General features: G+C 34.1%; 3 protein-coding genes across 11 annotated transcripts; 2 read left to right on the forward strand and 1 right to left on the reverse strand.

Moving 5' to 3' along the window:
* Window positions 1-1975: 1975 nt before the first annotated feature.
* LOC101264728 (pentatricopeptide repeat-containing protein At1g13040, mitochondrial) lies at window positions 1976-7833 on the forward strand. Of its 5 annotated transcripts, none has more exons than XM_069298999.1 (6): window positions 1976-3989; window positions 5017-5216; window positions 5435-5546; window positions 6772-6879; window positions 6959-7081; window positions 7226-7833. In XM_069298999.1, exon 1 carries the CDS (start codon window positions 2434-2436, stop codon window positions 3967-3969), a length of 1536 nt encoding a protein of 511 aa, XP_069155100.1. In that variant the 5' UTR covers window positions 1976-2433; the 3' UTR covers window positions 3970-3989; window positions 5017-5216; window positions 5435-5546; window positions 6772-6879; window positions 6959-7081; window positions 7226-7833. The 5 variants fall into 5 exon arrangements, with proteins under 5 accessions (XP_069155100.1, XP_069155098.1, XP_069155099.1 ...); XM_069298997.1 differs by having other exon boundaries at window positions 1982-3989; window positions 6768-6879; XM_069298998.1 differs by having other exon boundaries at window positions 1982-3989; window positions 5017-5102; window positions 6768-6879.
* A 1490-nt stretch (window positions 7834-9323) lies between these two features.
* LOC101263818 (protein PHOSPHATE STARVATION RESPONSE 1) lies at window positions 9324-18243 on the forward strand. Of its 5 annotated transcripts, none has more exons than XM_069298993.1 (8): window positions 9324-9658; window positions 13284-13962; window positions 14086-14356; window positions 14436-14512; window positions 14613-14691; window positions 16422-16479; window positions 17061-17130; window positions 17700-18243. In XM_069298993.1, exons 2-8 carry the CDS (start codon window positions 13372-13374, stop codon window positions 18021-18023), a joined length of 1470 nt encoding a protein of 489 aa, XP_069155094.1. In that variant the 5' UTR covers window positions 9324-9658; window positions 13284-13371; the 3' UTR covers window positions 18024-18243. The 5 variants fall into 5 exon arrangements, with proteins under 5 accessions (XP_069155094.1, XP_004240480.1, XP_010321817.1 ...); XM_004240432.4 differs by having other exon boundaries at window positions 14613-14652; XM_010323515.3 differs by having other exon boundaries at window positions 14098-14356; window positions 14613-14652.
* A 921-nt stretch (window positions 18244-19164) lies between these two features.
* Window positions 19165-26548, reverse strand: LOC101264126 (BRCA1-associated RING domain protein 1). The gene is made up of 13 exons (XM_004240433.5): window positions 26185-26548; window positions 25895-25948; window positions 25697-25767; window positions 25055-25150; window positions 24642-24955; window positions 23621-23983; window positions 22933-23033; window positions 22191-22377; window positions 21979-22088; window positions 21676-21766; window positions 20829-20994; window positions 19979-20097; window positions 19165-19674 (listed from the first exon to the last, which is right to left on the reverse strand). The coding sequence occupies exons 1-13, from the start codon at window positions 26274-26276 to the stop codon at window positions 19330-19332; spliced, it is 2109 nt and encodes a 702-aa protein (XP_004240481.1). The 5' UTR covers window positions 26277-26548; the 3' UTR covers window positions 19165-19329.
* Window positions 26549-27470: the final 922 nt, after the last annotated feature.

Here is a 27470-nt window from a genome sequence, read left to right on the forward strand (position 1 = left end):
ACTTAACAATTGTATTTATAGGGAAAAAAATCTTAGAAGTAAGGTAAGTAATTTCATATAAAGAAAGTAAATCCAAGAATTAAGGTAAAGGTAAGTAATTTGAATATTTCCTCCTTCCATTTTTATTTGGTATATTATACTTTTTGATAGTCAATTTGACTAATTTTTAAAGTTAAATTAGATTCCATTAATTTGACATTTTAAACCAAAAAATTAAAATATACAAAAGTACTATAAATTTTAATGTTTTGTATATCAATATGACTAAAAATACATTGTAAATATACCAGTCAAAGTTATTATTGTTGGACTCTTAAACAGGAAACTATAACAACTAAAAATGGACAAAAATAGTTTTAAAAAGGTGAAACTAAGAAGTAAGGTAACTAACAATATCAGTCAAAGTTATTATTGTTTGACTCTAAAAAGAATTATAATAATTAAAAATGGACAAAAATTATATAAAAAAAAGATGAAACTAAGAAGTAAGGTAACTAATAATATCAGTCAAAGTTATTATTATTTGACTCTAAAAAAGGAAATTATAACAATTAAAAATGGACAAAAATATATATATAAGAAGATGAAACTAAGAAGTAAGGTAAATAATAATATCTAACTCATTTTATTTTTTTCCATAATAATACAATAAGGAAACAAATTAATTATTTCATTTCAATGTAAGGTAACAAATCTCAAAAGCTTTATTGCATGTCCCACCAACTGTCCCAACTCATTAAAATAAAAACAAATATTTGTATTTAGTCTCAAAATAATTTTTTTAGATAGTTAACCTACACAATTATATAGGAATAATACCAATAACACTTGAGAATATAATAAAAGAAAAATAGATTACAAAGCTAAATAAAATTAGTTATGGTGTGTCTAAATAATACCCAACTTCATTCCTTTGTTTTTCCAAATGATTGATACACAATATTCAATTGGTTTGAAAGTTTTAAATATTAATTAAAAATCTAACACAAATTTTAAAACTAAAAAATGAAAAAAGACAACAATATTTATTAAGTGATAAAAAAGGAAATTAACAAGTAGTTGTTACTTTAGTTTGACTTAGACATGAGATGAGATGCAATACTCATCGTTTTAATTTGTTTTGATTTAACATAAAGTTTAAAAAAGTTTAATAGATTTATAAATTTGTGATTTTAAATAACAAATGTGATTTATAAGTAAGTTTTAGTGTCTTTATTTTTTATTGATGAAATTATGTTATTATCTCTTTTTTTTTTTAAGAAAGACATAAAACATATTCAACAAATGTCATTTATGTGTTAGTTTCAGTCTTTTCTCATTTATTGTTAAAATTACGATATTATCTCTTTCGTTTAATTTTATTTATCCAATTTCTTTTAATATTATTATTCCATTTATTTATTATTTTTTATCATATCGAGAAAGATAATAATTATTTTTTTATTTTATACTCAACATTAATTGAGCTGAGAAAAAATTGCATAAAATGCATTCGACGAATGCGATTTATGAGTAAGTTTCAATGTCTTGATTTTTTATTAATGAAATTACGTGATTACCTCTTTTGTTAAGAAATGCATAAAACACATTCAACTATTGCGATTTATATGTAAGTTTCAGTCTTTTTCAATTTATTGTTAAAATTATGATATTACCCCTTTCGTTTAATTTTATTTGTCCAATATTTTTTAAATATATTTATTTCTTTTATTTATTACCTTTGTCATATTAAGATTTTTTTTTTCATTTTATACTCAATATTAATTGAGTTAGGAAAAAAGAAGGCATAAAACATATATCAATTTTGTTTAACCATAACAAAACTGCTTTAAATAAATAAATAAATATTTTAATGATTTTGCTTATATAAAGTTAAAAATTTACAATTTTTTTGGTTATACTGTATCTGAATTTATAATTTTAAAAATACAATGAATCTAATACTTAATCTTAAAATATTACAACTATAATGCTTGTCACTATAATGATTAGATTTCAAATTTTCAGCAAACAATTGTCCAAACTTTTTTTGAGCAATGAATTAATAAAATGTATTTAATAGTAATATTATATGTCTCTTTACTCATCAAATATTTATTTTTATTTTATTCTAATTTTATAAATTTCAAAAATATATATTATTGATTTAAATAATTACTCCATTAAATTTTTAGCAACTCATAATATAAAACTCAAAAAACTCTAACATGGTGACTATCAAATTGATCCTTTTTGCCCTAAAATTTCATTTGAAAATTTGATTTCTCCATTGATTTCAGCCCCCAAATCTCTCCTTTTTCTGCCATTTTTCTCCATTGCCAAAACCAGTTTCTCCTTACCAATCTCATTGCAAATCCCACAAATTCTACTGTTATACTGTTGTTGAAAAAATAATAGTATGCTTTGGGTTTTGAAGAGTTTATATTGATTGATATGTATAAAGCTCTTGGTAAGCATAGACTCATATATCGTACTCGCATTTCAAGTTACGTGAAAACTGGTTTGGTAAACGAAGCACTCCAAGTGTTTGACGAAATGACTCAATCAGATTGTAGAGTTTTCAGCATTGATTACAATAGAATCATTGGTGTTTTGATTCGTACTTCGCATTTTGATTTAGCGGAGGGGTATTATAATGAGATGAAACCAGTTGGGTTTTCTTTAAATTCATTGACATATTCAAAATTTATTTGTGGGTTGTGTAAAGTTAAGAACTTTGATCTTATTAGTAGGTTATTAAATGATATGGATAGGGTTGGGATTGTACCCAACTTTTGGGCATATAATATGTACTTAAATCTTTTGTGTAGTGAAAATTTGGTGGATATTGCTTTGGAGTTGATTAGAGTAATGGGAGAGAAAGGGAGAGAGCCAGATGTAGTGAGTTATACTATTGTTATTAGTGGGTTGTGTAGGATTGGACGTTTCGATAATGCTGTTGAAATGTGGCATACGATGATTAGGAAAGGTTTAAGACCGGACAATAAGGCTTGTAAAGCTCTTGTTTTTGGGCTGTGTGGGAGTGGTAAGGTTGATTTGGCTTATGAGCTGACTTTGGGTATTCTAAGGGGTCAAGTCAAATTCAACACGGAAATATACAATACGCTGATAAATGGATTTTGTCGAGCTGGTAGGATTGACAAAGCACAAGCAATTAAGACATTCATGAAGAGAAACGGGTGTGAACCAGATTTGGTTACTTATAATGTGTTCTTGAATTATTGTTGTAACGAGCTTATGTTGGAAGAGGCGATGAAGTTGATCGAGAAGATGGAAGGAATTGGGTTGGAACCTGATGGTTACAGCTATAACCAGCTTCTCAGAGGTTTCTGCAAAGCGAATAGATTAGATAAGGCTTATAAGTTAATGGTTGACAAGATGGAAACCAAAGGATTAGTAGATGTTGTATCTTACAATACTATTATTAGAGCACTCTGCAAGACAGACCAAAGTAAGAAGGCATACATTCTCTTCAAGGAGATGGAGCAAAAAAAAATTCTCCCTGACGTTGTAACTTTTACGATTCTTATAGAAGCTTCTCTAAAAGAAGGCAATTCTAGTGTAGCTAAGGCACTTGTTGATCAGATGACCAGCATGGGCCTTTTTCCTGATCGTGTACTGTACACTTCTATTATAGATAACCTGTGCAAGACAGGTAAATTAGGGGTGGCTGAGAGCATTTTCCGTGATATGGTGGAACAGGGTGTTGCTCCTGATGTTATTTCGTATAATGCACTAATCAGTGGATTTTGCAAGGCTTCTAGAGTAACAGAAGCACTGAGTCTTTATGAAGATATGCAAACCAGAGGTTTAAATCCTGATGAAATCACCTTCAAATTGATTATTGGAGGTCTCATACAGGGGAAGAACCTCTCAGTGGCTTGTGCAATCTGGGATCAGATGATGGAAAAGGGTTTTACTCTTGACCGAGATTTATCTCAGACTCTTATTAATGCAATCAACCCATAGGTTGCACAGTATCCTGAATGGTTTGTATCTATGAACACCCATCTAGTTATATGTTTTTGCATTTTCTGGTGGAACACCTATGTGGTTACATATTCTGTATGCGTTTGTCAAATATCGCCCGTACCTGTTTCTGCTTTACAATCAACAGTCTTTGCAAAAGTTTCCTGTCTTGCAACTACTGTTTGTGTCTCCTGTTTTGGTTATCACATGATTTTTCTGATGTTACTGTTTTCCTTCCCTATATGCTACGTGATGCTTCCTTAGTACATGGTTTATTTCTTTCCTTTGGTATGTTCTTTGATTTGCATTACCTGAGCTGGGAGTCTTTCGGAAACAACCTCTCTACCTCCATATAGTTAAGGTCTGTGTACGCCCTAACCTCCCCATACCCCAACTTGTGTAACTACACTGGGTATGTTATTGTTATGGCTTATTTGTCCAATAAATACTATTCTATATATTTTTGGATCATCAAACTTTAGATTGACTAGTTGAGATTGAAAGATTTGTCCTGGAGAAATTAATATTTCTGCTTCAAACAAACAGATATCATGGAACTTATGATTGCCTTCTAAAATATTTTCTATTTTAAGATGGTTTAATTGGAAGTTGGAATTCTATGGGATTTGCAGCTCTCGGAACTCAATACTTTAGGCCTGTTATATTCAATGAAATGCCAAAATCACTGAGATTTCAAGTTGTTTAACCCAAGATGAACATTCATCTGGCTGCTCTGGACTGAAAGTTCCAGAGGTATAATCTTAAGAAATTCAAACTGATTTTTGAAGGCAATGCTTTTTTACTCAGTATGGATCTGTACTATGATTGTTTTGATGATTTAACATCAGCTGCCTTGATGGTTAAACTTCTAGGAACTTGTGAGCAGTTGAAGTGAAGTGCAATATTGAGTTGATTTTACTTTTAGGGGCACCCAAATTTAAAAAATACACTGCTGTTGTGTAATATAGAGTATTCACTCTTGACATTTTACCTACAAGAATAAAGAGAAATTTTGGTTACTGATATATGTTTCTTTGTATGATGTAGTGAATGACCACAAGAAGAGGTATCACTTAGAAATGCTTGCAGTTGAACCATGTCAGTGATACTGGAATCTATGATAGTGAAGTTAGGTGCACATACTACATCTTCCCTGTTCCTTCTCAGATTTCTCTATGCTGATGTACAATATAGAACCATGTGTCTTGCATGTGGTTAAGTTTCATGAAAAGAGCTAGCCAGGAAAGGTTAGTTTGGTTACAGTGAATTACCACTAGTCCATTAAAATAGAGGAAAATCTGACAGTGTTGTTTATCTACATCATATTCTGATCTCTTTAGATTATAGTTTTTTCTCTTCTTTGTCTAAATACAAAACGATTTGTAAATATGAAAGAAGATAAGAAAAGAAACATTCAAAAGATGTTTCTTCCCACTTTTCTTACCTGTGTATATTTCTGTTGCAGATCTGCAGCTTTTTCTGAATTTGCTTACTCATGAGACGATTTGAGCAATTTCTACATAAGTTGATGAAACTATTTTTAGGAAGAAGAAAGGAAATACTATAGTTGCCTGAAGGTATCGTTTTTCTCTAACTCTCAATTTCGTCAATGGTTGGATAAATTACACAATGATATTGAGCTTTGACTTTTTAAAATGTAACTCGCACATACATATTGACCAATAGAAATTTCTAATTGCATCAATCTATAGATGCATATTTTTATGTTTTATTGGAATGTCTTCATTTCTTAGGATGAACTTACTTTTGTATAAATATCGCGGCTTTGAAATTGGAAGTTATATTCATTTCATTGCAATTTCCATAAATTGAACTTCAATAATGTCCTGAAATAGTGGTCTGAATTCTTTAATAGACTGGCCTTACTTTCTCCTCAATTGAAGCATAAAATAAATGATATTATTTTAGAGTTGAACAATCATTGAGGACAGTCATGTATTGTTTGTCAAATTACTGAACCCCCCTCTTTTTGAACCAATTCTTTTGATGTTTTTTTCTATTTTTGCCTACTAGCCTCTGTTGGAGTAGCGCTCTGCATAGACGAGCATAATTAACTAGAAAAGTTTGAGAAAAATTGGGTAGGAGTGTTCATAATAATTGGTTAAATTTGAACTAGAAGTACAAACTCTCAAGTTCAGATGCTCTTCATGCTTAGGTTCGTAGTTTCAATGATTTTCTTCGGGTTACTCAACAAGTAACATAGGAGGAGAAAGCTTGAATTATCTGAAGCTAGAAGTCAGTCTCCTTTAAATTGTTCTCTCCATTCATTTGGCATCCTATTTATTTCATCTCGTTGTACAGTGTGGTAAGTAATTTATAAATGCAAAGGCACTTTTCCTCGTAGGTGAATACTGTTAATGAACTTATTTTTTATGGTGAAAGATGACCCAAGACAATGTATTCTCAGCAATTTTTGCTCATTTTATGAATACTTTTCTTGCATCTTTACTTTAGTTTTAAGTTAGTTCTGTCCCTACAATGCTTTTGTTCTGGCCGAGGGTCTATCTGTAACAGCTTCTCTACCTTCGAAGATACGGTTAAGGTCTTGCATACACTCGATCCTCTCTAGACCCCGCTAGTTGTATTACACTGTGTTTTGCTGCTGTTGTTGTTGCAATGCTTTCAGTCTTCTGCAGATTTTTGTCCACCTAGCTACTTGTCTTTGATTTTCTTTTGTTTTAATTGTTGTAGTACTTAATCTAATTCTATACTTGAAAGAAGGGTAAATTCAACTGGAGGTAATCCGTAGGCGGATTGTTTAATGGTTCTCTTTTTAGACAGTTGTGTAATTTGGAGAAAACTTTTGGTGGATATGCTAGAGTGCATGATCTCACTGCTCCCGCACTGGATATTTTCACCTAGGGGAAACCTGTGAAAGCATCTTTACAGGCAAGTCTACTTTAATTATCGGTTATTGCATCCTGAAGGTAGTTTTTGTACTTCCGCATAACCAATTGAATTTTTTCAGATATCATTGGCACAACTGGGCAAACCCGTATGTGGACTCACCTTGAGCGTCAAGCTGAAGGACAGGTCAAGGGTATCGGTGAAAAAACAAATTGGAGTAGACGAGAAAATTTTACGTGCTCCAGTAAGCGATTTTGTTTTATCATATACTTCCTGTCCAGTTCCAATTGAAGTAGAGCTAGATATTGACCCTCTCTATTTATGGAGAATTGGTGTGAGTAATATTTTGACCATTGGTTCTCAAATCTGAACTCTTTGCCTGTGATAGCCTTTTCAATTGCTGGAAATGAAGAAGTAATGACAAAATACTATAGAGAGCATGACAAAGCATTCGGAACAGTAACTACGACAGAATAATTCGATGATCAAGGAACAAAAAGCGGCAGATAGTAACAGAAAAATCAACTGCTGATAGAGCAATTGATCTCGAAAGTAGCTGTGTGAAACCTTTTGACCGCGAAGGAGGTGGTTGCAGAGGACACAGCAGAGTAAGAAGCTACGAAAACGACAAAGAAATGAAAATTAGAAGCTAAAAGATCACATGAACCTGAGGTTAGAAAAGGGGTAATAGTTTCCCTTTAATTTCATCACAGTCTGAAATTTACTGGTTCGACTAATTCAGATTCACATCGAAAAGACCCGTTAAAGAAGTTTTTCTTTTCAAGGGGTCGAACTTGAAACTTCTAATAAACAGGAGGGATCTCAATATGATGCCTTAGGGATTTTTTTTTGTTGTTGTTGGTATATGGACATTTGCTTTAGTAGTGACTTGTCTTTGTCCATTTAATTATTCGAATCGAATTGTTCCCTGCAAAAATGCATATAGAAATAATTTATGTCTTTAAAGTATTTATGTAAATTTATCTTTTTCTTAAATGTCTTATTAAATATCGCCATTCGATTTGTTGACCTAATTCGAGTGGGCTTATTATCAACGGTCTATTTATTTAGAGTTATAATAATGATAATTAAATATGAGAGTTGTGTTCGTTGTGGGATGTAACTCAACACCTTACAACACAAATTGATGATAACCATCTTCCACCATTTGTATGGATCCTCGTTAATTCCTTTGAGTTAGATAAAACATTACGCTCACAGGCTCTAGTGAATTGAGCTATATTGAACAAAGTCAATTATACTGTTAAGTATTTATATTGATCTTATCTATTTCATATGAGAGCATCAATATTTCGATGAAATATAACGAAAATCGCATTTAAATAAATCTATATCGATATCGTTCTTTTAATAAAAAATAAAAGTTGTTGTTTCACCATCAAATTGCATTGCCTTTTTATAAAGTGGGATCCTTCACAGTTTCACAGTCATATTCCCACTTTGCTTTTTTGTTACTTTTTTTTTTTTCACTTTTAAGCACTTGTTTGGTATAAAAACAATATTTTCTATAAAATATTATTATTTTCATGTATTTATTGATGTAGTAAAAGTAAATAAATAAGAAAAATAATATTATTTAAAACTATTCATTTTTGGGGTAACACTAATAAGATTCGAGGATGGGGAAGGTGGGGATTTTGGGGTTATTAAAAAATTGAAGGAGATAATAAATTTGAAATATCAATAAGTTGTCGTCGAGGATCTTAAGAAATAATATTTTTTTGATATATTTTATTTTTCAAATTTTATTTTGTGTAGTTACATTGAGTATTATATAATACTGTCATTGTAATTTTTTTTTTCAAAAAAATAAAATGATTTTTTTAAAAAGAAAAAACATGTCAACCAAACATTTATAAAAAAATTATTATTTTCCACAACAAAGACACCTTTAACTAACAATCTAATAATTCAAGCAATACAAATTTCTTTTTTTTAAAAATTAAAAAATTTACCTTTATAAAGAAACAAATATTTAAAAACAAATTTATTATTAGGTTCTATGGTGTTAATGGATTGTAAATAATGAATTCTGATACCAAATCAAACAAAATAAATTAACTTTCATCATTCCGATTTTTTGTTTATTTGTTTATATTTATTTTGGTTAATACAAAATATTTAACTTTAATTTAATATAGCTTAATATTTAATAAAATAAACTTTAAAAAAATATTGTATCAAACTAAACAGCATCTAATATCTGTTTTCATTTAAATTTATTTAATATATATACCTTTCTAAACTAAAGTCAAAGTAACTTTCCTTTATTTTTTTCCTTATTTGATTTTAATTTGAACTAATATTTAAAATTATATTTTAACTGTTAATTTTTATGAATTTCTTATTTTAACTATCCAAAATTATCTAAACTCTTATCTAAGTATTATAACACCGAGTTGACCAAATTATCCCCACTTGGCGATAGATGCACGTATAAATTAACTCAATATTTCAGATATATTATAATTTATGGAGGTAAATAAAATAACGAATAGTTAAATTATGAAATTTAATATTTCAAATATATTTTTAAGGATTTTCAATTTGTTTTTATTTTGGTTGAATAAGAATCCTAATTATAACAGATTGTTATAATCTGATGTACTTATTTTTTTTGTACTACAAAATTAAGCAGCCAACAGAAAAAGTTGCGACCGTACACCGTTCATTTTTCATCTCCGATTCGCCGGCGACGGCGCCGATGAATTCTCTGAACTCTGATTTCATCTCTTTTATGAGTTCGAATCATGTGGAGCTGTATCGTTTCTGAATTCATTGGATTTTGAATTTTTTTTAGGTATTTATTTCTTATACCCTTTTGGTTATTTTTATCGAATTTTGATTGAATTGGTGTATAATCGGAGTTCTAATTACTTGTTCCAGAATTATTTTTTTTGATGCGAGGTAGGAATTTTAATGTTTCCATGCACAACTGTAGTTTTTTTTTTTTTTTTTTGAGTTGTGTTACTCTTATTTGATTTGAAAAGCTTAAAGGGTTTCTGATTATCTGATTCAATTGCATGCTATGATTATTAGTAATGGATTATTCTTTTGAGCCGAGGGTCTATTGGAAACGGAGCAGGGTAAGGTCTGTTGGTCTCCTCAGACCCTATTTGTGGGGTTACACTGGGTATGCTGGGTGTTGTTGTTGGATTATTTTGTAAAATTGTTGAATTGAAAGTTGAAAGTTTTGATTTTTGGCTCTGAGGTCTGAAATCATGTGAAGTTGTGTATTGAGTTTATTTGGTTGTGGTATTGAAGTAAAGGCAGGAACTTTAGGAATTGTAGATATTCTTTTTTTAGTGTTGGGTTATTCTTTTGAGCCAAGGGTCTATCGGAAATAGATTCTCTAGCTCAAATTGGTGCACTGGAAGGCCGGTTTGAACAGCATATGATGAGTGGTTCTACAAGTTGATGAATCAAAAGTTTGATCTCACCGAATCTCCCCATCTATCAGCAGTGTGGATGTGCGAATACTCAGAGTGGGCCATTTCTGACTTGATTCTAAACAAAGTGAAGATTAACTTCAAGGTACTTCATTTTGGTATGATGTACTATGTTCTCGCCAATGTACATGACTCGAAGGTTATCATAAACTATCATAGGCGCAGCAGAGCAACACATGATAATCATTGAGCATATGGCTGAACCTGTTCACTTCCAACAAGGCAGAAGCAAAAAACAATACTCAATCTCAGTTGAGAAGCGAGAGAAGGTGGTGGCTTATGAGAATACCAGGATATAGGTGTTATGTATAGATAAACAATGTAACCAGAGAACGAGTGCAGATCACCTGCCCAATCAGCATCAACATATTACATAGGTATAGAGAGATTGCTGTGGGGAAATACAATTGCTGAATTGGGATGCCTTTTTAATATACTGAAGGATAGACTTAACTTCCTTCCCGTGAACCATGGGAGTGGTGTTGGACTGAGTAAACTTGTTTACTCATTATGTAATATCAAGTCCGGCTTTATATGAACGTACTGAAGCTCACCTAGCTTACTCATGTACTCTTTGCCATTGGTTTTGGGTGCTCTGTCATTCAACCAGTAGGTTCACAAAATCTCTGCAGTTATGCATCTGATTGCCATTACCACTTCTTGTATGTACTTAGATTGACTCAGAAACAAACTATAGGCATCCCAATGTACCTCAAGCTCAAAGTCCAAGAAAGAGTGCTGTAAGCCATGATACTTTAGAGAAGTCTTTTTTCAGAAGAGAGTAATGACATGTCGAATGACTGTTTCATTATTACCCAGGAGTATGAGATCATCCACATAGATCAGAATATAAATAGTAACTCTCATATTGTGCAGGACAAAAAGAGAGCATCACACTCAGACATCTAGAATCTCATTTGAATTAAAGAATTAGTGAATGCTTCCTACCCAGATTTGGGAGCTCATTGGAATTCGTAAAAAGCCTTTTGGAGATGGCAGAAAAATTCAGGATGATTCGCCTTCTCATTGTCGGGAGGTTGAGATATATACACGTCTTCATGAATCTTCTCCGAAAGAAAAGCATTGTGGTCATTTGGTGTTGTTTGTTCAACTAAATTTGCTTTTGCTGCAAAGTGGTTATGGGACCGTATGCCAACAGACATTTGCTGTGTTTAAAGCAGTCGCAGAGTTGACAGCAGTTTAGTTGGAGAAGTTGCATTAGGGTTGACTGAACATCCTGTTTGGTGGATGTCAATTGTTGTTGGTGTTGGGTGGGTGTCAAGTGTTGCGTGCGGCCCTGTGGAGCAACAGCTGTTGTGACCTGTGTGGTCATTTTCTTAAGATTCTCATGCTTGAGGAATAGTTCATGATCAAGTAGCTTATAAAAAATTTCCTCATAAATAATTGGATAGTCTCATGCCGGTATGGCTGTTGAGATCTCAGGAAACTCTTGACCAAGGTTGCAGAGTAATTTCACCACAACTTCTTCATTAATGATGGGAAAACCTGCTAATACAACTTCATCAGAGAGAGATTGAATCTGTCGCGGCTATTCAGCAATTATTTTGTGTCTTTGGAGACCTGACTGAGATGGTGATTGAGACTGAAGATGCAGGTTTGCAATTTTTTCGACAAAGAGGTGTGAAGAGATACTTGATGCAATGGAAATTGTCTCGACCAAACCAATCCTTATCAACTCTTGGATAGTTGATGAAGACTGTTTCAGGAGGGGACTGTGTAGAGCCATCAAGAGGGACCATAGAGGCCAATGCCATGGAGCAGCAGGGAAATCTGGGCCTTCCAGGTGGTGAAATTGTGGCTGCTAGACAGTCTGATGGGCAACTGATATGCTGGATTGAATTGGATCAGGTGTTTGAGGATAATGGTGGTGTACTGGGTGGAGGAGGCCACTGTGCAGAGAAAAAAAGAATCTGAGACCATATAAATACAAAGATCTGTATTGAAGGGCCTCCAATGGAGCTTATTGCAATGGAAATAATCAACTTTTGCAAAGTAAATCCCAGAAAGTAGGAAGAGGTAACCAGTATAGTATAGAAAACTATCTAACTGAATGATAAAATATAACTAATACAAAACTGAAGTCTAAAATAACTGTAGACAGACTTGTCCAAATCTTACAGCAAGTGTTGAGATGTAACAGCAGTAGTACATGCGCTACTAGTTTGGTACTGTCTTGCATGAGTCCTTTTCCTACCAAACCGCAAGCTATACACATGCTTCAAGTTGATATTGTCCTCCTTTTTAAGTTATAACCTCGTTACAAATAGCTTTGCGCCTGTCTGTTATGAACCCTTCATATATTATGAAATGATATAGTTTCCACATACGATTCATAGTACTTTTTTGTTGGCAGATCATTGTATTGGCAATGATGCTGCAGTTTAAAGTTATTTTTTCAGACATGCGCCGTCTTAAAATTAGGACAATAATGAGTTTCTCTTGATTGGTTAGAAGCCTGTAATGCATATTAGCTTCAAGTTTCATGAAGAGTATCATGCTCACAGAAGGACTGTACAGCTGTGTAAGATATTCTACATGTTGGTACCAGTTGTGTAGCAATAAACTATGCTTGATTTTACACTTGTTTGTGAAGTTAGCTATCATATGGTTAAACATAAAATTTATTTTATCGGTTTTAGCCTGTAGTATCATGCAACCATTTGCTTATGTTTCCTACTGATAACTACTTTTCACCATCAAATTTGATTCTAGTAGGGGAATACTGATCTTTTCGTGTAAAATCTTTTTCAGTTTCACTAATTTGTGTTCACGTATTTTAATTCCACTCTATCATTTATTTGGTTTTGCTAATATCTAGTGTAGTAACATTTTCTTTTTCCTTAATGATTTAGTTCTAAGCACCACCAACAATCTTTGAAGAAACTTGTTACCATGCTGTTTGGTTTTGTGCTTACTAGCTCTCTAAGATTTTTATTTCCTATCTTCTTAATGCAGGAATAAGCCCTTCCCGTAAGCAAATGAAATACTAGAAGATTCTTTTTTGAGGTTAGTATAGTAGTATTTAATATTTTTAATAAAGGTTATGGAGGCGCGTCCTGCTTTATCTGTCCAGAGGACGGGTGCACATCAACTCAGTAATTTTGGAGCATCAGGAGCTCATTCTTCATTACCTGTGCTTCAAACAAGCCTGGAAGAGAAATATCCTAAGTTGCCAGGATCTGCCCTTTCTTCGTTTCCTTCAAACAGTGGGGCTGTCGGTCATTTGTTTTCCTCACCATCGGAGTTCTCGACCAATCTTGACTTTTCATCTGTTCTGCCTTATGATGAGCATTTGGCACCTGCAACTTTCATTTCTCAGCCAACAATTAATGAGGCATCAATTCCATTAGCTAATTCTGGAGTTCTTCAAGGTGCTGCATCAAGCCAGTATGTTAATGTAAATAGTGAATCCTGGTGTACAGAGTTATTGCCTGATTACCTTGATTACTCGGTAAATGCCCCTGTCCAGAACACTCAGCTTGATTGTAGAAATTCAGATGATTGTCAGATCCCACCTGAGGATCCTAGTAAACAAAGTGATTGGCCGGAATGGGCTGACCTTGTAATGAGTGATGATGATGCTTTGACTTCTAGCTGGATGGTTGATACTAGCATTGCTGATGCAGAACCAAAGGTCAGTTCTGTTATATACCCAACTGTTGTATATATATTCATCTTAATTTAATTTTCATTTTCTTATTCTCCTTTCAATAACTAAAAAGGAGATGGCTCTTACATTTCTTTGTTGTGTGCAAAGATGCAATATCAGGAACAAAATCAACTTTCTAATTTCCCAGTACACCAAGTTCAACCATTCCAGCAAATTCCTACTGCATCTGTAGAAACATCTGCTGTTGTTCCTGCATCTGTGGAAACGTCTGCTGTTGTTCCTGCATCTGTGGAAACATCTGCTGTTGTTCCTGCATCATCCACTGGGAGTGGTTCTTCATCGAAACAACGGATGCGTTGGACACCAGAACTTCATGAAGCCTTTGTAGAAGCAGTCAACAAGCTTGGTGGAAGTGAAAGTAATTTGCTCTCCTTACTTTGAATCTTAAGTAAGTATTGTATTGTTGTCTAACTTAATAATTCTATTTTCAAATACAGGAGCTACTCCCAAGGGTGTGCTTAAGTTAATGAAAGTCGAAGGTTTGACCATCTATCATGTAAAAAGTCACTTGCAGGTTTGTTCTTTTCTTCGCATTCTCGAAGTTCGATATTTTCACATATAAACATACTGTATTATTACCTGATCGTACTGTGATACAATTTCTTATAATGCAGAAATATCGAACTGCTAGATATAAACCAGAAGCATCAGAGGGTACGCATCAATTTCCTTTTCCCTTGTCTGCTTTCTTATGTATGTCTTAATTTTGCCTCCATCTTCAACAGTCAGTTTTTATCTTTTGAAAAAGTAGAGTTTTGTGTAATTCAATTTATGTGGCACCATTTGACCGGGCATGAAGTTTAAGGAATAAGAGAAGACTTTGTTGTGTATACCAAATTGCCCTTATTAAAGTCTCATTTTAGTGCTTGCTTTTAATTGACTTTTCTTCCCTATAAAGTGTTAAGTGGGACCCAATATGGATAAAATGAGGATGATGTCATTAAATAGTTGTCACATAAGGAAAGGTAACATTCTTTCGGGGACAGACTAAAAAAAAAGTGCCGCATAAATTGGGACATAGAAACTATAGTAGACTTGCATTTGCAAGGCCTGCTAGTGATGATCTTTAAGATGTTTTGTCTTCATTTGGTGCTAAAGTATGTACGCATACGAATTCCGAACTAGGTTCTAAGCGGTGTGTTACTGTTTTCTTAAGTCAAGTCCTCTAGTCTACGGATAAATCTTTTCTTTATTTTTTGAAACTGGTAACTGTTTCTAATCGTCAGCATTAAGGGCTATGCTGGCCACCTCCAAAAGATGTTACAAGAAAGGGAAAAAGGGAGAAAAAATTACTTACAAAGAGCCTATGAAGTCCACTAATCGGATCTCTTCTTTTATATTCTGTTCTTTACACCAAAAACCCAGAGTAGTAATTACTTTCCATTTTTCCCTCAAAAATTCTTTGATACTTTCCTTTCCATATGGTCCACCATATACGTCCTGGAACTGTTTACCACCATCTCTCTTGACTATTTCGGCCTCCCTTTTGATCCAACAACTTAAGAGGTCAGAAGTGTGTTCTGGGCTTCTAGCATAGTTCAATACTCATTGGCTATGCTAGTGAACAAGGACCACATCTGTGCAGTTACCTTACAATGCTTGCATCTTGACGCCCCTCTTCTGCATTGCTTGACAGACAGCTCTTCCTAGCAACCAAGTGAAGCATTTCACCTTGCTAGGTGCCACACTTTCCTTATTGTGCTCCAAGATCCTGTAGATCTTCCTGCACTTCCTCTGAGCCCCCTGTTGTAAAGTCTGTTCACAGAAAATATCCCCATCTCTGTGATGTCCCCATGCTAATCTGTCTGGCTCTGGAGTAGTACGAGGAAATCCACCAATCAAATTCAAGAGCTCCACCACTCTATCAAATCCCAGTCATTGAACAACCTTCTAAATACTAGATTCCAGCCTTGTGGAGATCAGTCTATGGATAAATCTGTCCATTAAGAAATATGTAACATTAATCTTATGTGGCATTTCACCGTACCTCAGGAAATTACTTTTTTGAGACGTGTCATGGCCATGAAATCCAGCTTGTCTGAAAGGTATAACCTAACAACTGGTAATTTGTGAAACTTTAATTGAAATTATCAAACTTCAGACATGATTGCCAAGATCATAGAGACTGGTAAAAAGGTAGCCCTATTTAACTGGAACAAGTTAACTTCATACACCACCGCCAAATCTCACAATTTTCTGTGTTCTTTTTAATAGCCAAATAGATTTGTCGGTAGGATACTAATTTTCTATTTTGACATGGTGATATGAGATGTTTGGTGATTGGAGAATTCTACTGCAGAATCCTTTATATTGTTGATTTCATCTTTCTTTTTATTCAAATATAGCTGCTCCTGACCCATTATTGTCTTCTGATGATTTTCTGCTTGCTGTGGCCCTTCTATTTATTTTCCTTCTTATTATAGGTTCCTCTGAGAAGAAAGAGTCATCCATTGGCGATTTGTCAGCTCTGGACTTAAAAACGTTAGTAGCTGGGCCCATTGCTTCTGTTTTCTTGCTTAATTGTATCGTCATATGGAATCTGGATAACATTTCTTAATTTACTTGTGCATTCACTAATGAGTGGATTAACCAACTTGAATGGCATATTTTAGGGTATGATTTGCTTATTAGGTGTTACTTGATAATGGACTTTTTTACAGTATAGGTGTTTTTGCCCTATGCTGTGGACTGAAAACATAAATGAGATACCCAGATATTGACTTCAATAGTTATAATACCCTAGATTGGTGCCATGAGATTTAACCTTCATTTTCTCTGGTATGTGTAAGGGATTCCAAAAAGAAAAGGATGATAATGATGGTGGGACCCTTCTTTTTTTTTGTGTGTGGGATACTCAAGTTGTCAACCAAACTGGAAAATAAGAAAAAGAAAATATTAGAATAGCTAAGTTGAGGCTTATGTAGACAGGAATTTTTTATATAATGACATGGTGGCTTGGAGGGCTATATTAAAGGCGCTGTTAAATTTTCCTGTCGTAACTTAGTGTAATCTGTTTTCTCATCTTATCTTTGTTATATGACGTGTTTGGGTTTCGATGCCAGGGGTATTGAGATCACTGAAGCATTGCGGTTACAGATGGAAGTTCAGAAACAGCTGCATGAACAGCTTGAGGTATGAATTCTCGTTCTTAGCATCAGGATCTTGTGATTCTAGCTTCAGTTTGACAGGTCTTCACTGCTTGCATCATATGCATTATTTTGTTGGAGATTGCTTCTGACTGCAGCCTTTTTGGTATAAAATGGTCGCATGGCATGGCCACTTCTTTTTTGGCCCTTTCTGATTGTCCCTCTCCACCTCAACGAGCTAGGGGTAGTACACACACTACCCTTCCCAGACCGTACTTCTATGATTACACCGGGCATGTGGTTATTTTTCCCTTTCTGATCTTCTGGTCATCGTAAATAAATCTGAAGTTTTATGCTTTAGAATCTCTATATAATTCTTGGATAATTCACAGCTAAGCAGTCTGGATTTCCCTCTTTGATTATCATTGAGATATATCATCAATCTGAGTTCCTCACTATTTAGTTATGCTTGTTATCCCCTCTATCGTAGATAAGAACATTATGCAGCTCTCAAATGCTGACAGATAAATGATTCAACAGCTTCTCCATCTTATGGAAACGTGCATGGTACTGTATCTAATGTGTAATTACTTATGTGATGGCAACCTTTTACAGATCCAAAGAAATCTGCAGCTGCGAATAGAAGAACAAGGACGATGCCTCCAAATGATGTTTGAGAAGCAATGCAAGTCGATGCCTGGTATTGACTTGGCAAAGGGCTCATCATCCATGGCAGAGGATGCCTCCGCACAGCTGAACGATGCAGTTCAAAGTTCCTCAAACAAAAATGATCCAGGAGCGTCACTGGTCGGTCATCACGAAGCAGGAAGTCATACAACTCAACAACTGGTGAGGGAGAAGCAGAAAGAGCATGAAAGAGAAGATATTACTAGCTCATCAAATTCGCCACCAACGAAACGTGCTAAGGTTGATGAATAAAGCTTCTGCAGTTCACAAACCTTTTGGTAGGATATTAGATTGTATTGGTTACTGGGAACATTAAACCTTTTGAGTAAACCAGTTTTTAACATTTTTGGTATTCCTTCCATAGATTATTCAGATGGGCAATGGATTGTCCTTTATTTTCAACATACATGATAAAGAAATGTCAACATTATTCCCTTAGTATTGTCAATACATATGACTATTTAGAGAACTACAGATAGACTTTGAAGCTGCATTTTTAGCACTCCTGATGTCTAACTCTTGTTAATTAATGTTTGATCTAGTAAAGATTACTTGTTTTGGGAGTTTATTCAATATATGTATTGATGAAATCTCTTGAAAAATATTTTTCAAAAGAAACTTTATTTCGTCAGCCAATATTCTTTGAACTAATGGCAAAAACGATAAGCAAACGAGCACTGGTATGAAAAATTCTTGGTATGGAGCGCTTCCTTCTAAATAAAAGTCCGATCTAGCATTAATTCAGATTAGTTGAACTCCAATATGGATTATTGAACACCTAATGGAAAAGAAAAAAGGTTTTCTTTTAAAGAAAAAAGATACAAGCAAAGTGATGTTTTAAGTGAATTGATAGAAGATTTTAACATTGTTTCAAAATCTCTGTGGTGAATCAAGTTCTTAGGTCTTTTGATGGGGAAAGTAATGATGTGAAATTAACTCTTCAAGGAAAGGATGAAATGAAGGGGGGGGGGGGGGGGAGAGTGAAATTAGGGATTAAATTCATCTATGTGGAGGTGGGATCTATTTGGCATGCCATGTGGAGTCCATGTGGCATTTAACACACATTGATACTTCCGTTAACTAGAAGGGTAGGTGTGGCTCAATATTTTAACAAGGGGTATTTCTAAGCCAAAATATAGTTTAAGAATATATTTAAGGCCTTTTCTATTTGTAATTTCATTATTGTCATGAAATGCATTTATATGGACCAACAAAAAGATTCATACAATCAACTACAACTTATTTGGACCAACGCATTGTTATTGCAAAACTTGAATTTTTCTGTGATTATGAACAAGACATGAAATGGCCTGAGTATACAATCTTCTGCTTTCTAAGATGAACATAAACACAAGTATTTACTTCAAAGAGTAACCACTTTTGGTTGTGACACTTTGTAGCAAAAAATTCACAATATTGCTTAGATGTAGAAAGTGTTGTGTACAACAGCCATAGACAAACAAGATTATTTGTTCTAATCTATCAAACAAATAAGACTTAATTAGCAGTACTATTCATAACATATAACTAATAAACCTTGTAGGTTAAATCCCATTTATCAGCAGAAAGGCACTAATTTACATGTAGCAATAGACTCTAGAATCCATGTATGCTGAATGACCTGACAACCAAGTGGCTTGGCCAGTTCCTCAGCATTTGCTTGTCGTTGAAGCAAAATGTTTCTTTCTTCCCCGAATTCACAACCACGTGGAGGATCACTGCTATAAACAACTAGACAAGCTGAGCTAGCTGTTTGTGTAGCAACAGTCTGGGAAATCAACTGTTCCTTAGTGTGGATTATGGAACCTCCAGCATTTTCAACTAAATCTAATAGGTCAGTTCTGTAAGCTGGGACATAATCTCCACTCAGATAAAACTTCAAACCATCAAATAGCTTAGGTGCCTGCATAAGAAATAAGGGACCTTTTTACTATCCCGTAATGAATTTAGAATTATGACATGCTTTATTTAATCTTGGGGTATAAAAGGTATAATGAATTTGAATTTAGAATCGAAACATCCTCTTTATCTCTAAAAGGTAGGAGTAAAGTTAGCTTATACACTACCCTCCTTAAACCCTACTTGTGGGTTTACATTGAGTATGCATCGTTACTTAGAAAATCAGCAAAGATGTTTCAGCCAAAAGCATGTGCACAGGCAGCATTGTAAATGCATTTCCTATCACCAGCAGAAAGATAACTACTTACATTGGATGAAGCCCTTAATCTACCAATTTTGGGACCTCCAAAACAGCCATGATTGTCCAGGCTTAATTCATAAGCCTCTTCATTGACAGGATAATTTTCTTGAACACAGGCTTTTATCCCTGCAAATTAAGCAAAGTTGTGTTAGTATCATAAAAATTGAGCTAGTGGTCAATTGTTGAAGTATACCGTCTTCGTCTCGATTCTGTTCATGTAGGGTGATTGTTGATAAAGATGTGCTTGTTACATAACAGAATGATACAGAATTACTTATGCTTATTATTTATCGTGCAAAGCATGTGAACTAACAAATTACTCCAAGCCGCATAGCAGTTCTCCCAAAAAGTATAATCCAGCTCATGTACAGTACCCAATCACATTCAAGGATGAACAGACACATCAAACTGGGAGGGATAACCTATATAAATACACTGGCTTCTTACTTGTGCAAAAGAACTATATCTTGAAGTAGAGCAGCATTTCAATAACTTGGTACTTTGCAATCCCTCTAAATACATGATACTTCTGTTTTTATGATGTCTTATGAATTTACTTATTTATCTCATTGTTTAGTTTGTCACTTGGTTTTACTTTTTGCATATCATGCTTCTATGATCATTCACCATGCCTCTCCCACAATAAAGAATTTTTTTTCCTTTTTCAAAAAATAGGGGGCTATGAGACGGGAAAATGGGGGAGAGAATTACAAGGTGGGAAATTGAAACCTCACCAACAAGGTGAAAGTTCAAGTAGGTAGCCAACCGAGTAAGCTATTAAGATTCTCCCCAACAGAGAATCAAACAAACAAAAAAGCTACTAAACCATGCAAGACAAAAAAGGACAGAGAGCTTACAATCAATTGTTAGGATCCATTTTCCACCCAAAATTGCCATGAGAACTTTCAGTGTTCTGGTGCATGCACCCTTTTCATCTGTTGCTGCAATGACATGAGTGACACTTGGGTTCCAAGACTTGCACACAGTTGCGCCACACACATTAGCAAACTTGACCAACATATACTGAAATAAGATTAAAAAAGCAATTAGGATAAACCAATATTGATGTGTAGACAACTCTATTCTTGTTTTTTCAGTCAACAATTTCCCAAACCAAAAGAGCTTATATATTAGTAAATAATATTGATGGAAGTGCAATATTTTAACCAACAAATTCCCAGCCCCAAACTAAAAGAAATATGTTAATAAATAATATTGATGGAAGTGCAATAGTTCAAGGGTTCAACCAACAGATTATTTTACTCCACTGTCTCCACCACATGTATAAGTCCAGATGGAAGACATTAATAGACAAATAACCAAAGCCAAATTGTGAGAAATAAATAGATAATTAATTCAGCAAATGGAAGGGGTGAATGTTAACAGAAAACTGAAGAATGAGCTAATACTGATAGAAATCAAGTCCAACACCATCTGAAGATCATCAAAATAAAGCTGTCTGCTTATACACAAGCAACAACAAAAAACTGATATTGATAAGTTGCTTATGCATGATAATATGCTAGTATGAATATGATAACTAGCATAATGACATTTATTGGTCCATTGTCATTATGCTAGTAATTTGATCCATGAATATAAGAAAATTGATCAAACAATCAAAATAGATGCATTGTACTTTGCATGCATTGTGCATAGGAAAGAAACTAGCATAAACATCCCAAGTATATGAAGGAGACCAACCTTCTCTTCTGAGGATAGAGCAGATCCGCATAGAACCCATTCTTTTGGTCCATCTGACGATGTTGCCCAAAAATTCAATCGCTCGGATGTTCTGCATGCACATTCAACATTATATTCCAAGGGGGGATACGCATGTGTTTATCATATAAGCTTTAAATAAAGGGGCTGGGACATGGAGGGACTTGTGTCTTCTATGTTATTGTAATTAGATATCTTTAAATGATTCAAGATGATGTTTTATAGTTCTTTTAAAGTGCCTACAACTTAAGCTAGGTGGCAAAAGTTAATATCAAATATTCTTACATGGGAGCAGGTTCTGTACGTGCTTCAATATTGGCACGCTTCCTAGACTTTGACTTTTCACTAGGAAATTTAACTGATTTGTGACTCGGACACAGCATGACGAAGTTGTCCTGCAGTCAAAGAGGTAACTTTGAGGAGAGAACAGGGAAAACAATATTTACAATGTTCAATTTGATAAAATCATTAACTAGCTGTCATGTTGCTCTACTTACAGTATCCCAACGGCAGTTCTGCATTTCAAATGCACAGGGCATATGGTAACTCCTCCGACAAGACTTCACAAGGCAGCCAAGAGCAGCACCCTTTAGGCCACAACCACTACACTTGAGTTTTGAAGCTCTTGCCAATTCAGCCTCCAAATTTTTTATGATCTCTCCATCATAATATACTTGAGGCGCCCTACAAAATGAAATTTAATATACCATTAGATTTGTTTGAGTAAGAGACTAGTGTAGAACACTAAATATGTAGAATTCCAAATAATTAATGCAAAATTGTCTAGTTATAAATTTTGGAAGGCAATACAATTAAAGCAGCACCAAGTAAATGTGGCAGAAACTAATAGGATGCACCTAAAATGAATACTAACAAAAATCAACTAATATACTGATAGATATACAAGTAGCTTAATTAAAAAACTTTGGATTACTTAAATACTACTTCCATTCCAACGAACTAGCTCCATAAGCACTATAGAATTGTGTTTGATCATTACAAATAGAGGCAATATAGTTATAGGTTCTAATTTAACAGTTGTAAGCTGGCAAGGATAAAAATCCCCCATTTAATGTCAATCGCCTCAACATGGCTAGAACTATTCTATAAACAAAAAAGAAGATGAAATTCAAGAATGGATCTGAAGTCAAATCACATAATTAAAGCTTTCTCTATGACCAGCAGTGCCATAAACATAACTGATAATGGAATATCAGAGACAAATTGAGAAATGCATACCAGTCAATACATTTCATATGCACAGGTATGGCTTTTGAAAGTGAAGTGGCATCTCCCACCACCTCCCTGCCATTTGCATAGTGCAGCATTGGTCCAGTTCCCTGCAAGAATTAATAAAATATAGTCAAGTTAAGTTTACAGAATGGTAATAGTAGCCAAATATGACATCCATATATATAAATGGAAGACAAATATATAGTGGATATGAATGGATAATCTACTATATGATAACAATAGAAGATAGTATGAAATGATTATATCAAAAGAATAAACATGGTATAATAAAAACTAAATTTTGATGTTTGGCAATAAATAAGGTAGGGGTAAGGTCTACATACACACTACCCTCCCCAAATCCCACTTATGGGAGTATACTAGGTATGTTGATACTTGATACTTAGTATTTATAAATCATGGTTTGGTCATTACTAATCAGATATTGAAATAAAGTTTGATAAGTATTTCAAATGAAATAATAATAGTTTTTGCTCACAAAATTTCGACTTTATTTTTCAAGTGAAATTCACATACAAACACAATAAAATCAACTTTGAAATATATTTTTTAACTTCAAACACTCTTTTTCTACTTCAAATACTTTTTTTCTTTCAATTAAAACCAAATATTGCAAACCATCTATGAATTCTATTTTCAGTTTGTCCTTAAGAATATAAAGCAGAAATCTGACCTCTGTTATCTTAGATTTGAGGCAGAAAGCACAAGCACTGCCTTCCAGAAGATGTTGATCTGAAACTTCTTGTGGATGAGCAACAAAAGAAGATTCACTCAATTTGCATGTCAAGTTGCAGTCAGAGTTGGCAATTATTCTTGAACAAGACTCTCTTTGTTGATTATGATCATGACTCTGCAAGGCCATCTCTGGCAATCCATAGCTTAGTTTCTTTTGTCTCTTCACATCCCTTTCATGAAACACATTTTCATGCATAGCTGTGTGGTGCATTAAACCTTCAAAGCTATCTTCTTTTTTCAGAAATGGAACCACATCCGAGCTATCTTCTACAAGCCTCTTTGCAGCATTGGTTTTCATAACCTGAAAACAAGCAGACTTATTTAATTCAATAAAAAGAAGTGTCAAGGTAACAATTTTTTGGTTGTGCTAATCCTTAGACAAGTTCATCTCCATAGGCTGTCACCATGGTATCATAGATAACGAGCTACTCTACTTCCCAGGATTTATTCAAGAAAAAATATTGCTTAATAGCTGGAGAATTGTTTACTACTACTCCATTTCAATTTATTTGTCCTAATTTACTTTTTAGTCCCATTTCAAAAAACATGTTTCTTTCACTTTTAGGCAACTCTTTGATTGTAACTTTCTTCATGGCATTTCTAAGACCATAAAATTAAAGGGCATTTTGGTACCTTCCATGTATCTTTAGTTTGAGACCACAAACGTCTTTATTTTATAAATCTCCACACCAAATCAGAATCAAACATACAAATTGAAACAGATGGAATAAGCACTTTAATAGGAAGAATGTGCATCCTTTTTACCAGAAATCATTTCTAATTAAAGTCTATCCTCTAGCAAGTAATGCACAACCACAAGTATCAACAAACCTATAGCTAGCAGGCTCTTAATATTCCATTTGCAAATAATTTAACCCCGTGAGAAAAAAAAAAGTAAAAGAAAATCATGGATACAATACTAAATTATAGCAATTTATGAAACTTATAGTATTTCTTACTCTCAGTTCACTGGTCTCTTTAACAATATCTTTGTTGCTGTCTGATGAATGAGCACTGCCTGGTGACTGCTGTTGAAATTGAATCAAATCTATTTCCTCTGCGTTATACCCATCATTTTTCGAGTCTTTCTTCCTGTCAGAAGAAGGCAAGACACTCAAATGATTCACAACATTCCATGGCATTCCATGTTCGTTGTGCCTTTGAATCTCCTTGCTCGGATCATTGTTTCTTATTGTGGCTTTGACAGTTTGCTCATTTCTTGATTTGTCAGCATTAACAGAAACGGGTGACTGCTCTAGTGGTCTTCCAGCATCTGGAGCATCAAACCAATTCTTGTGTGAGTAGTACTATACTTTTACTAGCAACAACAAAATGGACAAAAGATCTGATGTAGGGTTTAAGATAGGTTTACCGGGAGATTGGAATTGAAAGACTTTAGCATTGCAAGTAGCATCTAAGCTTCTAAATATGGATATCATACTCTCCATATGAGGCACTGCTCTAATTTCTGCATCATCCAACAAACTCAAAACATAAATCATTTCCTTCACAAAATCTAAGGAACTTGCAAACAGAAAGTCATCTCTTCTTTTCACATGGTAAAATCATATGATTTGATTCATGAAAAACATAGGATGTTAAATTTATACAAATGATTCATTCATGGAAAAAAACACAAGATGTAAAATTTATACAGATTTTCTTGTGTTGACGAGTATGAACCACCTCACCTAAACCTTAAAGCAATTAAACTGAAAACATATAGTTATCAAATCAAATTTTGGTTTGCTACCATTTATGTATTTGCATTGAGGGGATTAATGTCTTTCCAAATGGGCATCTCTCTGAAGAACTTGAAAACACAAAATGGGCAAACACTTCATGACCAAAAAGGGGTTTGCTTGGGCAAGGTATGGTTCATACAAAAAAAAAGTAGCTTTGGCTCAAACTCTATATATATTTTTACAGAAATTTATAACACAAGTATAAATAATTGATTTTGAACCAATAAATCAAATGAGTTGTGATTTTCAAACCACATAACAGTCAGTACCTTGATCAACATATTGATGTTTGCATAAAGGGCATTCACATTGAACTTGGGTCGAGCTCGGAACACAAAAGCTGCACAAAACCATTGGATTAAAATCTTTTGGCAACTAAAACTGAAACCCAGATTTCAACATTCAAGAAAAAATACAAAATATCTCACAAAAAAATCCAATTCAAAGTATCCAAAATGATAACTTACTTGCAAAAAATATGGTCACAGGGAAGCAACATAGGTTTAGTCAGCAAGTTTAAGCTGCAAATTCCGAAGAAACCCCAAATCAGGAAAACCAAATGAAAACGCTAAATCAATCAATCCTCTACATTCATTTCCTCTAATAAGTCAAAAAAATTACATCTTTCAGCTAAAATTAGTTCTTCAAAACTAAAGGTTCTATCAAAACAACAACATACCCACTGTAATCCCGCGAGATTCTATGAGTCCCTAACAAAAAAAATTACCATTGATTTAAGAGAGAAAAGAGAAAATACCAAAGAGGGCATTTGAGCTCAAGACCCAATTTCTGAATATGAAAAGCCAATGGGTTGAGAAACCGAGCAATGCTTTGAGCCTCCGCCGCCATTCTTGAAGTTACCCAAAGCTTCAAAATTGCAGATTTTTCGGCTGAATACAGTGTTGAAAATGAAAATTTGGGAGAAAATAAAACTATAGTATATATGTATATATAAATTAGTAACTAATTTTGGAGTTTTCTTGAATTTTGGCGGTATAAAAATTCGAACTTTGGCGCTATGTTTGATATTGGGGGGAATTTTCTCCCGCGAATTTTTATTTTTTTTCACATTAGCCAATTTGGAGTTGTTTTAGGGTTGGCCCAAATAATACATCTTGGATGAGTGAAATGACAAAAATGGTCATTTTATGTTTGAAGTCGGAGGCGGACCCACGTGAAAAGATAGGGGTGTACATGTATCGGTTAACTTTCGGAATAAATTATGTACTCGAATAAGGACTATATGTTTCATCATACACTTTGAAACATAAAGGTTTGTTTCGATAGATTAGTCCGTAATTCATCAAAGGTCTTTTGTGCCAGTAAAGTGACTTGGATTCGAATTTGTTTTGTTGACGTTGCATTTGACATTTTCTTTCGTCTATAAAGTGAGATTCAAGATAACTACATTGCATAGGGAGTTGTGTTATTTTTTTCTCATTTAATTTGTATTTAACATTATGCACTGATTTTTTTGTGTTCAACATTATTTTTCAAAGAAGTAGTGTTGGTGTTGCCCAAACTCGAGAAATAGTCAACTTCAAGGTTGTAAGGAGGACTACGCTCTGCACAGTGGGCATCAATATTTATCATGTCGAGACGAAATTTCGATTTTTACAGGTGACAGGAAGATTCGATGAAAATCACTGGATTTTATTCCAATATGTGATCTTAGAGCTCGCTTACACTAAGTATACCATCAGTGGGAACTTTGCTTTCTGGTTGGGGACCAGAACAAGAGGGAGCCAAGTCAGCTAATGTGGTTGTGCCATTTGGTGGGCCAAAGTAGTCTACCGGCGGTGAAAAGACGATAGTAGACCAGACGGGAATATGGAAAACAAAGACCCATTCCGTCTAATTGCTAAAATGCCCTTCAACAAGAAGATTCAATAACACCCTTTCTTCCTACACACGTCTGCTTATGGAGATTGTGGCTTCCTCACTTGTTTGATTTGAAATGGCACGATGCTTCACACATGTAATTGGAGTCTGTTTCGGGCGAACATCCATTAAAGAGAGAAGGTTCAGATACAACTTTAACTA

This window comes from Solanum lycopersicum, chromosome 6 (genome assembly GCF_036512215.1).
Source record: "Solanum lycopersicum chromosome 6, SLM_r2.1".
In the NCBI taxonomy this organism is placed as follows: domain Eukaryota; kingdom Viridiplantae; phylum Streptophyta; class Magnoliopsida; order Solanales; family Solanaceae; genus Solanum; species Solanum lycopersicum.

Excerpts from the sequence above, each read along its gene's own strand:
- LOC101264728 (XM_069298999.1), top strand. The coding sequence starts at position 2,434 with ATGTATAAAGCTCTTGGTAAGCATAGACTCATATATCGTACTCGCATT.
- LOC101263818 (XM_069298993.1), top strand. The coding sequence starts at position 13,372 with ATGGAGGCGCGTCCTGCTTTATCTGTCCAGAGGACGGGTGCACATCAA. Across the intron at positions 16,480-17,060 it reads TCAGCTCTGGACTTAAAAAC|GGGTATTGAGATCACTGAAG; the intron begins GTTAGTAGCTGG and ends TTTCGATGCCAG. Across the intron at positions 17,131-17,699 it reads AGCTGCATGAACAGCTTGAG|ATCCAAAGAAATCTGCAGCT; the intron begins GTATGAATTCTC and ends AACCTTTTACAG.
- LOC101264126 (XM_004240433.5), bottom strand. The coding sequence starts at position 26,276 with ATGGCGGCGGAGGCTCAAAGCATTGCTCGGTTTCTCAACCCATTGGCT. Across the intron at positions 24,956-25,054 it reads CTTTCAATTCCAATCTCCCG|ATGCTGGAAGACCACTAGAG; the intron begins GTAAACCTATCT and ends TTGATGCTCCAG. Across the intron at positions 20,995-21,675 it reads CTCTATCCTCAGAAGAGAAG|TATATGTTGGTCAAGTTTGC; the intron begins GTTGGTCTCCTT and ends ATCTTATTTCAG.